Source organism: Erpetoichthys calabaricus, chromosome 2 (assembly GCF_900747795.2).
Source record: "Erpetoichthys calabaricus chromosome 2, fErpCal1.3, whole genome shotgun sequence".
Taxonomy (NCBI): domain Eukaryota; kingdom Metazoa; phylum Chordata; class Cladistia; order Polypteriformes; family Polypteridae; genus Erpetoichthys; species Erpetoichthys calabaricus.
The window spans coordinates 44190698-44203759 of NC_041395.2; the positions used below are offsets into that span (position 1 = coordinate 44190698).

Consider the following 13062-nt stretch of genomic DNA (forward strand, 5'->3'; position numbering starts at 1 on the left):
TGAGAGCAGGCAGATGTACAAAAGAGAAGCACAACTAATCACTATAGTGCAGTGGAAGGCAAAGAAAAGCCAGACAAAATAGTAAATTGTGTCTTAAGTTGTGTTTAGAACTTTTTGATGTCGTGATTTTGTAGCTGGTGTGAAGGCTTTGTCCATCTTGATCAATACTTCATAGATATGGCTACAAAAATACAAAACCTTTTGGTTTTTATTAAAATAAAAATCCTCACCTAACATATTCCAAATTGATTGTATTCATTTGAAGCAGTTGGAGTGAGTTCCTTACAAAACATTTTTGCAGACTGGATTATTCAGGCAATCTTTGGCAACAGCATTAAAAAGATTTGCTGTGCACAGCTCTTAAATATAGAATACAGTACACACACCCTATAGATGCACTAAAGGTTGCTCTGTAATTTGCATATCTGTTAGCATGCTTTGTGAGGGTATAGCTTAACTTCACATAGCATCCCCTGCACAACTGTTACAGCTCAGCTTGGTGCAGGTTTTCAATACTCTAAGTTTAGTTTAAACCAAATGGCATTTGAGTTTGTATTCATTACTGTGTTAGCCAGTAAAACCTGACAAAAAGGACTGAGGGTTTTTTTTAAATAAAGGCATACCTGTATATTCTCAGTTGGCTTAAACTGTAAAAGTAGCATCTTGTAATTTGTGCACAATCATTTTTGGCTTTCCTATGCAGGTGGGTGCAAAGAGAACAAACCGGCCTGGAATCAGCACTACAGATCGTGGATTTCCCAGAGCTCGATTCCGGTCTCGGGGTACCTTCTCTACATCACGAGCTCGATACTACAGTGGCTATACCCCTCCACGAGGAAGAGGCAGAGCTTTCAGGTCAGGGAAATCTCTCTAATCTCACTCATCCTCACTGGAAACAGACTTGATCTCTTTTAAAAGACTGCAAAGCATGCTTTTCTGCAGAGGAGTTGGCAGTAACACAAGTCAGATGGCCTACTACCAAAAAAAAAAAAAGAATAAGAACTTAATCCAGTATTTGAGAGATACTGTATAGACACCAGAAACTAGCAATTTATGCTTTCTCTACTCAACATTAGTATGCAACAGGGTCAGACTCCTTTTATAATTTTTTACTTTGAAAGTAGACATTGCCATTGGTTGCTTTGTCTCTAACTATAAAGAATCCAGCCGCTCTAATAGGTGCCCATTAATCCTTCGGTGCATGGATTTTTTTTTTTTTACTTTGGATATATAATGGTTTTATCTTATTCTTAGTGAATTAGTGATCATTTTGCCTGAAATATTGTTCATTGTATTATAACAAAGTAGTGAACAATGTTTCGGTCAACAAAACGCAACAACCCTAATCATGTAGTGGTGAGCAAGAGTGCTTTTTCACAGGCCTCTGGTTTTGCTGTATACTTTGGTGATTATGGGGTTTGTATATGAAAATGGCAGTTAAGGTTGGATTTGGGATGTTTTTCCCATGGATCTTGCCACTTAAGATTTGATGAAATACTTTATTTGTGTAATGTTTGATATAATTATGTAATTGTAGTGAAGATGTCCAGGCAGTGTAAATCGATAAAGCAGCCAGTGTTTTGCCTGTGGAACAACATATTGTTCACATGGATACTTGAGGATAATTTGTGCCATTATAACAAGTCCTTTTTGAAATGGTTTCTTAAAGTATTTCATTACCTTTTAGTCCATTACAAAGGATGAGAAAATATTGAAAGTATGTTTACTGTACTGTATTAACATGTGGTTTCAGGAGATTGGCATGGTTCCCCATGTCGTTAATTTTAATATTTTCATAAACAAGTTTTAGAGTTTAACACAATCATACATTGGACAAAATATAAATTTTAATGATTAGTGTTTTTGGAATATCTTATCTGAACACTTGTAAAGTTAGTTGCTAATTTAGCTGATTTAACTTATTCCAATCTACATTACCTTCTCCAATTTGTATGTGGATAGCATTTGAAGTCATTTTTCAGTGTTGTTCACAGGCTTACACAGCTATTATTATAAAATATCTTAGTCCTTTTAATTTGGTAATCTAAAGTGTTTATAAGTTTTGTAAATCACTTTTTAGTAATTGTAAATTTTAATTGTTAAATTCTTAATGAAATTCTTGCTTCATGTTTGACACATTCTTGCTCCTTTTGATCACCCCAGCTGGATGCTGCTTTTGGCATTGGTACATTCTTCTCCAATGCTGTATTTGTTATACCCTTGGCTAATGTTTGTCCTGTGAATAGTGCTCCTTCAAGTTCAACTGAAACACTATTTTTCTTGCTGTACATACAGAAAGCTTTGAAGATGCCTGCGTCACAGAAATTGTTTCATGATGAAATACAATTTTGTTGCTCATAATCCAAAACAAAGTTTAGAAAAATCTTAATCTCTTCACACTAGTGGTGCAGTAATTGGTTAACCCGATGTTAGGTTTACCTGTTCATTTTCTCGTAGTATTGATTTTGGTTTAACATCCTTTTTAGACATAACCTTTGCCTTAGTACTACTGATTGTGTTGAATTCTGGATTGATGTGAATGGTCAGTGTAAAATGAGGAAATTGGCAATCATTTTAGCTGCTGGTATCTTATCCATTATATGTTTCCATGACTTTCATTAAATTGGAGAGTATTTAAAGACCGGCTCATCCACTCCTAGAATTCCTTTTTTTCCTCCATGCCATTTAGCTTTTTTTAAATGAAAACATAATTGTATACAGAAGAATGTTAGAATTGTCAAGAGGGTTTTGTCTTTGATGCATCTAAGTGAAATGTATGTGAGACTGTTGGTACTAAGCTGTTTTCTAAGCAATATTTGTAAAGTGTTTGCCAACGTTGTGAATGCACCTGAAGACACGTTTTCTTGTGTAAGCATGACTAAATAAAATACTTATGTTAATTTTGTTGGATTTTTAGCCTACAAATATGGGTGCATGTAATTAACACCATGCCTTCAAACCACATTTCCACTAGCCCCGTGCTTCACTTACATTCCTACTGTCATTTACTGTTTCTGAAATTGAAGTGTAAATGCAGTACACTGTGGTCTTCATTTAGCAAATGGCTACCATGTGTTCACTCACTCCTTCACTTTACTATATTGAAGTAAAATGATTCAGGGTAAATGTGTGGTGTTTGTGGAATTTTTAGTAAAGTTTAAGAATTTGTTTTAATTAGCCAGATGTGTGGTATTATGGATATAAGCATTTCTTGCAAACAGCAGTAGTAGTACATCAGAGATATGCAGTTTAAGGGTGAATCCGAATAGGGTCAGCTTTGCATCTATTATAGCTGTCAAATGTCCATGAATAAAGATTTAAATATCCTCAAAATTAAAAAAAACTATCTATTCAGAGCATATTTGGTTGTAAGTTGCATATTTTGGGTGTCGCATCTATACTTTTTGTGCTGCCAACGTCCTGCTTCTACAAGATATAAAGTGCTTATGACTCATGCACAGTTGCTTTAAATAACCATTAGAATGAAAAATGTTTAGGAGCCAGTTTTTTAAAACCTGTTTAAAAGATGCATTTGTATGAATGAGTTAAGTTTTTAACCAAGGTTCATTAACAGTAATCTGGATTTAAAAGTTGGGTGGTGTTTGCAGACTTGTGGTATCTTTTCTTTTGGTTGATCAAACTTTCATTATGAAGTGTGCAATTGCGTAATTTCTGCCTGATGGTCTCTGTAACATAGGTTCCAGTTCAGCACACATCTTCAAGAGGATGACTCTAGGGCATCTAAATCAACTTGTAAGTTTTTAGTCGTCATCATTCTGATAAAGGACACATACCATTTATATTTAAATCACAGAAAAACTTTTGTGTTGAAGCTTTTATCCATGTATTTTATTTGGGCCAAAATAAGCACTTTATTAAGATGTTATGAAATGCATAGTATAACATTCAGGTGTGAAATCGCTAAATGATTTGAAAGTTGGATAATTTTCTATTATTTGCTTAACCAAAGGTACAGACATCACGCTTGTTTTTAAATATTTTCCAAAAGAGGTATGTGTGATGTGTTGTGGTGATTTGTTTAGATCAACAGGCAGTTGTTTGTACAGGCAGGCAAAAACACAGGGAACACATGTAGCCATTTCAATTGCGCAGACTGAATACTGATGACATGTTTGCCAACAGGACTTTGGCTGGCAGATAAAGGAGGAAAATACTTTATGCAACACATTCAAGTTGAAATAATCTCTTTCCAGCTGAATACCAAGCAGCGATCTAACCTGTAACTGAAACTACAGAGTATTTCTCTGTTTTTAGGACTGACAATGTGCAAGAGAGTTGCTATTGTTGGTACTATTTGTTCATCCATCCATCTTCTTGCCCTGCTTCCCAGGACAGGGTGCAGCTGGAGCCTATGCCAAGCAACTCCAAAACAAACAAGATGCCACACCATGGACTGCTGGTTTACCCATGGGTCCCAACATGCAAACTCCATGCAGTACCACTACCAGTATATCACCATGCAGCCAATTCGTTGATTAACAAATTACATTAACTATGGCCTTTAAAATGTAAGGGACAAAATTCATTTTTTTTATATATCAATATTTTATATATGAGGCCCTAGGCCTGCAAGTAATGGTTTGATAATCATAATGTTAAGTTTTGAAAGAATATATTCTGTACTTCTGAGCAGCAGAATTCAAAAGCTATTAATCCTGAAAACTACTCTTCATAGTATTTCCCACCTTCCATCAATAGTTACATGATCTAAAGAAAAAACAATGCTGCATATTCCTGACGAATTACAAGCTTGCCTTTTTATGTTTGTGAAGCAAGTGGAGGCTTGCTGTATATAAAAGGAGAGGGAAATATGGTGCTGTTTAGTTTGCTTTTAAGATATTTGTTTGGTGCAGGATAAAATATTTTAAAACATTAAGATGCCATAATCTAGTATCCTAAGTGCAAATAGAGGAATAATCAAAATGTAATTGAAAATACAAATCAAAACAACTTTGTGAATATTTTGTTTAAACATTAAGGATGGTTGTTTAAATTGAGTGACTTTGGGTTCTTTTATTATTGGCACAAATTATCCTCTGCTGTGTTTAGGAAGTTTGATTTGTTGATTAGGAGTAGATTAGATTGTTCAGCAAACCAGGGATGACTTTCACTAAAGTAGTTATTGGGAGGTCCTAATTTTTTTTCAAACTGGTTTTTATTTTTAAAATATTGCTTTCTGTAGACTGCTATCCATTTTTCTCTCTGAAAGCCAGCATTAACAGTGTTTGATTTCTGCTGGTCTCTCAGGGCAGAGTATGGCAGGTTATAGCAGTATTAAGTTTACTGCCATCTAGTTACAACAGTACCTGATTCATAATAAAATTATTTAAATTTCGTGTTCGTTAAGTAGCATTTAAACTATAGCACACTTCTCACAATTGGCTAACACCAATTTACTCTTGTATTGAAGAGTGTCTCCTTTGGTGTTTTTTTTTTTTTTTTTTTTGCCCTTTTCCTATCTTTTGTATAAATATGAATGTACAGTCATATGAAAGTTTGGGAATCCCTCTTAATTATTTGGATTTTTGTTTATCATTGACTGAGCTGTCAAAGTAGCAACTTCCTTTTAATATATGACATGCCTGATGGAAACAGTAATATTTCAGCAGTCACATTAAATTTATTGGATTAACAGAAAATATACAATTTGCATCATAACAAAATTAGACGGGTGTATAAATTTGGGCACCCCAACAGAGATATTACATCAATACTTAGTTGAGCCTCATTTTGCAAATATAACAGCCTCTAGACGCCTCCTATAGCCTTTGAGTGTCTGGATACTGGATGGAGGTTTTTTTGACCATTCTAACGTACAAATTCTCTCCAGTTCAGTTACATTTGATGGCTGCCATGCATGGACAGCATGCTTCAAACCATCCCATAGATTTTCCATGATATTCAAGTCCGGGAACTGTGATGGCCATTCCAGAACATTGTACTTCTCCCTCTGCATGAATTCCTTTTGTAGATTTCGAACTGTGTTTTGGGCCATTGTGTTGTTGGAATATCCAACCCCTGTGTAACTTCAACTTTGTGACTGATGCTTGAACATTATCCTGAAGAATTTGTTGATATTGGGTTGAATTCATCCGACCCTCGACTTTAACAAGGGCCCGAGTCTCTGAACTAACCACACAGCCCCACAGCATGGTGGAACCTCCACCAAATTTGACAGTAGGTAGCAGGTGATTTTCTTGGAATGCGATGTTGTTCTTCCACCATGCAAAGCACTTTTTGTTATGACCAAATAACTCAATTTTTGTCTCATCAGTCCAAAGCACTTTGTTCCAAAATGAATCTGGCTTGTCTAAATGAGTATTTGCATACAACAAGCGACTGTTTGTGGCGTGAGTGCAGAAAGGGCTTCTTTCCCATCACCCTGCCGTACAGATGTTCTTTGTGCAAATTGCACTGAATTGTAGAACAATGTACAGATACATCATCTGCAGCAAGATGTTCTTTCAGGTCTTTGGAGGTGATCTGTGGCTTGTTGGTAACCATTCTCACAATCCTGCGCATATGCCACTCCTGTATTTTTTTTGGCCTGCCAGACCTGGGTTTAACAACAACTGTGCCTGTGGCCTTCTATTTCCTGATTACATTCCTTACAGTTGAAACTGACAGTTTAAACCTCTGAGATAGCTTTGTGTAGCCTTTCCCTAAACCATGATACTGAACAATCTTTGTTTTCAGATCTTTTGAGAGTTGCTTTGAGGATCCCATGCTGTCATTCTTCAGAGGAGAGTCAAAGGAAAGCACAAGTTGCAATTGACCACCTTAAATACCTTTATATCTCATGATTGGACACACCTGTCTGTGAAGTTCAAGGCTTAATGAGCTAATCCAACCAATTTGTTGTTGCAAGTAATCGGTATTGAGCAGTTATATGCATTCAAATCCGCAAAATTACAAGGGGACCCAAATTTTTGCACAGCCAGTTTTTCACATTTGATTTAATTTCATACAACTAAATACTGCTTCACTAAAAATCTTTGTTCAGAAAACACCACAGTACTCGGGTGTTCCTAGGAAATGAAAGATATACCACTGTTATCTTTTTTTTGTTGAAAGTAAATTATTATGCAGGCTGAGAGGGGTTCACAAACTTTTTCATATGACGGTATATGTAAAGTATTACCATGTTCACACTTCATAATAATAGGCATAGCTGTGTGCTGAAGCAGAAGAGCTTTGTGCTTTTGGAGGGGTGCACCAATACAGATTTTTAGCAATTGCTAATTTGTTCTCCCATATCATTAGCTACTATATCAGATTCCAGTTTTAAAAAGATGTATTGTATAATACACTCCTTTCAAATTACAAAATTTCTGCTGACAAAGGTACATGTTTGTCATTTTAGTTTAAAAAGCAATTAATGTTTCACATTTTTTGTGTACATAGTTTCAGACAATATATTATAAAAACAAAATTAAATACTGATGTGTAGCTTTATGACAGTTTACAAGTTACCTTTTAAGTGTAATTTCATGCAGTAATGGTACATTAAATTTACTATTAAAAAAAAAAAAAAAAAAATTGAGGTGTTCAATTTCAGAAAACGGTTTCATTGGCAATGATGAATATCTCCAAAAAATGTGTGGTACAAGTTCTTAAACTAATTCTAAATGCTTGTCAATTGCAAACTAGAACCTGCAATATTGAAGTATTTGAATTTTACCTGTGCAAAATTTTCAGTGAAATATAATTGAAGACTTTTTTTATTACATGCTAAGTTTAACTTTATTACTAGTAATTCGGACAAATTATTCGCCCCATGACAGTCTCATTCGCTGTGGCCAGTGTCATTTCAGGCTTGTTGAAGATAAGTGAAATACCTCTGTGCTTGAGTATTAAAAATGTTTAATTTGTCACTAAAAGGACTAGTAAAAAGTATTTCTACATCTGTGGTTTTACTTTTTTAACCAATATAAATATCCCATTTTCTTTATGCGTTAAGTGGGAAATGTTATGGTATTATTACCTGCTGAAATTAGCCAACTTGTCAAATATGTTCAGGTACTCATTAGGTACTTAATAAATGACACACGAAAGTGAAATAATCAGTGTTGCTTTTTAGGCAATATTTGACTACTGTGCACCCCAAACAAGAAAGTAGTAAATGGGTACAAAATGTTACGGGAGACTAAGAGTAATTGGATTTAAACATTTGTGCAGCCATCTTTGCTGTCTGTAATTCTTTCTGTCTTAAAAGAGAAATTTTAATACAAAAGTCCCTTTAATAACTGTTTGCTCTTTAAGGCAGCCCTCTTAATTTTTTAATTTACAGGGCACTGTTTACCTTTTACGTAACTTTTATCCTACTTTTTTTTTTTTTTTTTTTAATATTAAAGTGGTTCAGTTTTGTGACCTTACTAGAAATGTACGGTTTAGTGAAGGTGATCCTTGGTTGCTGTTAAGCTTTTTTTTTTTTTTTTTGCCTTATTTGCTGTTGTATCTTATTTGCTCGTACTGTAGTTCATGCAACAGATATGCTACCATGCATGCATTAGCAAGCATGTGCATGATGTCCTTGTGTAAACATGTAGATAAGGGGATTCCTGCACACATTGTTTAATACAGTGTGTTACAAGCCCTCCATTAGTTTTCATTGCTTCAGATCTGATACAGTCATACACTGAGACAGGGTTGTATGTGGAGGTTTGTTTGAATTACAGTTGGCATTTGAACTTGAGATTGCCTATAATAATTGACTTAATGTTGTATACTCCAGAAAAGTCTTGCTGTATCAGGTCTGAACCAGTGTTCATGAACAACCTATTTGGATTATGTACATTTATGAAAACTATTTGGGGTTCATATACCAGTTGTTTAACTAGTGTTAATATTGTCACATTGGGCCACAACCCCCGTAGCCGCATAAGGAGTTGGAGTGCTGGGTTAACTTCTGGCCCGTGGTTCATTTAGTGTCTGGTTATCTTCACCCATTTCCCTGGAGCAAAACAAATGTTTGCTGCTTAGTTGTCATATCTGCTAATACTTGTGATAGAAGTTTCTTTTTAAGTAGTGATATAACATTAATTAATTGGTTTCTTTTGAGCTTAAAAGTAGCCCAATACTATAAACTTCTGTGGTATACTAAAGCCTTCATGTAAACAGGTTGGCAGTGATGCCAAGATGTGGACTACTGATGGTACCAGCTGAGCTTCGGCCCTCTTGGAGCACCACTCATAGATGATGCACCTGAGACCAACTATATACATTTTTCACACCAAAATTCATACCTTCAGCACTGGCCTGTGTGTGTCCTCTTTAAAGTAACTTCATACTCGGAAGTAATTTTTTCACAACTTAAATGACATGTAGTTAAAAGCACAGTTTTATACCAATCCCTTCTTGATTGGAATTTGAACTAACACAATTAGTTTTGATTAATTTGGCACGCCTGGCTGGATTCACATAAGTCAACTTTAATTTTGCACCTCCATTTTCTTTCTGGCTTTCAGATGCTGTCAAGGCTTCATGCATTTTGGTATCTGATAGGAAAATTGTAAATTTGCTTTGATATTAAAATAACCCAAGTTATCCACAACAAAGGACTACATCTGAAATTTAACGTTACATAGTATTGAAATTGGCTGTCTTTGTCTTAGTCTTGTGCTTACTGGCAACTAAGGTGAATGGATACACTTTGCCCTTAATTACACACAGTATTCTAAAGATTTTAGAACTACTCCCCCCTCTGGCTTTTATACACAATGCTGTTTAAGTAGCCACTGGAGATGGCATCCTACTACATATTTAATGTTACAATTTAAATCTGCTGATTGATTATGCCCCTCTTTATTTGAGTGAGTTTAGGTTGTAACATTAAAATGTATTTGCCCATTTTTTTTGCTTTTATTTTCTCCATTTCTTGTCTGTGCATACTTGTGCAGACCTTTTAGTATTTCCTGTTTCCATAATTCTTTTAAGTAAAGAATGTTAGCTCACACTCATGATTTGGTTCTCTAATGTTACAACCTAAACTCACTCTCTGTTCTCTTTCTCTCTCTCTTTTCTAGGGGCCGTGGGCGAGCGACTTCCTGGTATTCCCCTTACTAATTATCTCCCCCACCCATAATCCCAAAAAAGAGAGAAAGAAAACAAAACAAAAACAAAACAGTTAAAAGTAAATGGAAAAGAGGAAGAAAACCAGAAGAGACAGAGACAAAAAAAAATTTAAAAAAAAAAAAAAAAAAAAAAAAAAACCTTCTGTCCCAAACAGGCCTGGAGCAAGGGAGTCTGGGCTTGATGGTTAAAATTGTTACCTTGATATTGTGCTCCATATTGATAGCAGGCAAGTGTACACGCCTGGGTGCACACATACACACGTCTGTGTGTGAAGGTGCACTGTCCCAGCAGTGGGTAAGATGACTTAGGGGATTTGGTTGGGGTGGCCTCGCTCTTTGTGACAATAATCAGAGGAATCTCTTTATTTTAAATGTTTCTGGGGCACCACAAGTGAAACTGTTTGAAGCCATGGGCTGTTGTTTTTCATGTGGCTGAGTGATCCCTGCCCTTTGACCTAGCTTCTGTGTCTGCTTTATGTTAACCCCTCTTCTGTGCTCGCTTGCTCTCAGCTTGATACCTGGAAATCACTGCATTATTTGTTTTCCTCTTACATGTTTGCACTTTCCACTATCCTGTAGCATAATTTTATTTTCTTCCAGTTATCGTTTAACTTTTAGAAAGAAAAAAGCAACATTCAAATTCTGAAGCTAATTTGCTCTTTGCATTTAGTAAAATTATTTTAATTCAAGGTTTTAAAATGTTAAAAAAAAAAAAAAAAATCCAGATATTTCATTAAGGGAGCAGTTTTATGTTGCCTACCCAGTCCTCATTAGCCCTGCTTTCCCAGTTAATTTCATCTTTTAATTTCCCTTTACAACCCACTCTTATTTCTTTATTAACTGTTGTCCTCATGTCAAAGCATCTGGCATTGTATACATATTGGCTGTATTTGTGCTTTGTTTTAATTTGCAAAGTAATCATTTAACAGAGTACTTTGGCCTGTTGCGCTTAGCTGTGTTGTTTGTAACATTTTCATTGTTTGCTTCCTACTTTGCTTCTCCCTCTGTTGTTGCAGGGTTCTCACTTTGTGCTGTCAGTCCAACTCCTCCTTTCTCTACTGTCTCCCCCTATCCCTATATATTAGACCACTTCTTCTCGTTGCAGGTTTCAGGACCAGTGGAGACTGACCACCCCTCCTCCCGTGGCTGCAGCACCCCCTACAGTGTCGGCGCCGTCTCTCTCTCTTTCCGCTCCTGCAATTCACACTCACCCCATCCTGTCCGTTTGGGGGGGCGGGGGTGGGGGTCAGGGTGACCACAGGCCTGCGCCTGGGGGACTATACTACAATAACAAGCGCTGAGCTCCACTCAGCAAGAGTCATAGAATAAGCAAGCTAGCGCCAGCTGTTAAAAACGAGAGAGAGACAGACACAGAGAAAGGGGGTTATTGTAGAGCGACTGCCCTGCTTGTCAGTCCCCATTTCAGACAGTGGGGCCTGAGGAGTAATATGGCAGGCTTAAATACTGAAGGGTGGGGGGAGCTTTCTGTTTGAGCGATATGAGGTTGGGGTTTTGAGGGTGAAAGAAATGGTTTGGCTTTTTTTTTTTTTTTCTTTTTTTTCTTTTTTTTTTTTTTTTTTAAACCTGTAATTAGAGGAGAAAAAAAAATAAAGAAAAAATTGTTTAAAATGTATTTCCTTGTTCAGTTTTTCCTTAACATTTGTCTTGTTTCACGTCATCTGTAGAATAGTAAGAGTAATATGTTCATTCTTTCCACAGGCCAATGTGAGGGTTTGTTAATATACAACCAGCTGGGGATTGATTTCTGCTGACTGTATTGATAAATGCTTATTAAACAACTTTGTACTGTGGCAGAGAGCAGAGTTAAATCTTAGCATTAAAGCTTTGGACAAACTAAGGTCATAAGTGCACTGCATATTTTTAAATGTACTCACAACTCTTATGTGCTGTTAAGAAATTTAAAAACGATGGCATGCCTGGATCAAACCTATAGTCTGGAATCCTGTGTCCTGAGGCAAACTACCTCAACGTAAAGTGATCAAAGGTTTGAGACCTGGTGGTATGACAAGGCTCTTAGAAAAGTTCCATTTGACCAGACTTTTACCATAGATATATAACACTTTATCACAAGACTTGAACCAAAACCTAGACCTAATTTACTTACACAAACCTTAATTAACAACAAAATTACACCAGTGAACTTAAAGGATGATACCACATCTCAGACATGATCAGTAGTCCAGTAAGAGGATGGTAAAGCTGTGATTGAAAAAAATTGTGCCGATTCTGTGCCACTTAGACATGATTTTTTTTCTAAACCTACTAAATTGCAAAATAATGAAAAGGTAATTCTGTCATGGTTCGAGTGTTGCTAAAAGTAATGAGGGTTGTCTTACTACTAGTAAACATTCAACCATATTTTTATAAACCTGGTGCAGAAGAGAGAGTTAAGCAAAAAAGGCATTTGTAAGTCTGGTTAATCTCAGCCTTACTGTTGCTTAGAACTTCGAATCTTGAGAACAAAGCCATGCGAGTCATATTCATGGTTTCAATATATAGATACTTTTGGCAGGTTTTAAGCAAGCAAAAAATGCCATAGTACAAATGCTGTGTGGTGTTTCTGATATTCCCAATCCCACATAATTTCTGAAAATAAATGCAATAGATACTGTATAATGGGAGTTTGCTGTTTTCTGAATCTTTTACATGAAGTGAGCAATACATTTTAGGCAGACCAACTAAGATACCAGTAAAACAAAACAAGTCCTCTTTGAAATCTTCTAAAACCCTTAGAATACTTTGCATTTTTATTTATATATCTATCTATATATACAGTGGGTATAGAAAAAGAATCACCCCCTTTCAAATATTCCTTTTTTTTTTTTTTTTTTCTTTACAGCCTTAAATGAAAACGCGCACAATTTTTTTTTTTTTTTTTTTTTTTCTTCCCCCAGCTTTACTTACTCAATGCAACCTATAACCTCTAAGTGAAAGATATCACAGCTAC

The 13062-nt window shown here is 35.9% G+C and overlaps 1 protein-coding gene across 3 annotated transcripts in view; it reads left to right on the top strand.

Moving 5' to 3' along the window:
• The window catches only part of pabpn1 (poly(A) binding protein, nuclear 1), a 37655-nt gene extending 25928 nt beyond the window's left edge, over positions 1-11727 (top strand). For 2 of the 3 annotated variants that reach the window (XM_028793679.2, XM_028793681.2), the window contains exons 6-7: positions 704-855; positions 11200-11727. In XM_028793679.2, the coding sequence (XP_028649512.1) occupies positions 704-855; positions 11200-11395 (348 nt within the window). In that variant the 3' untranslated portion in view covers positions 11396-11727. Of the gene's footprint in view, positions 1-703; positions 856-10046; positions 10900-11199 lie in introns of those variants that run through there. The other variant, XM_028793680.2, reaches the window with a different exon arrangement.
• The last annotated feature ends 1335 nt before the right edge of the window (positions 11728-13062 follow it).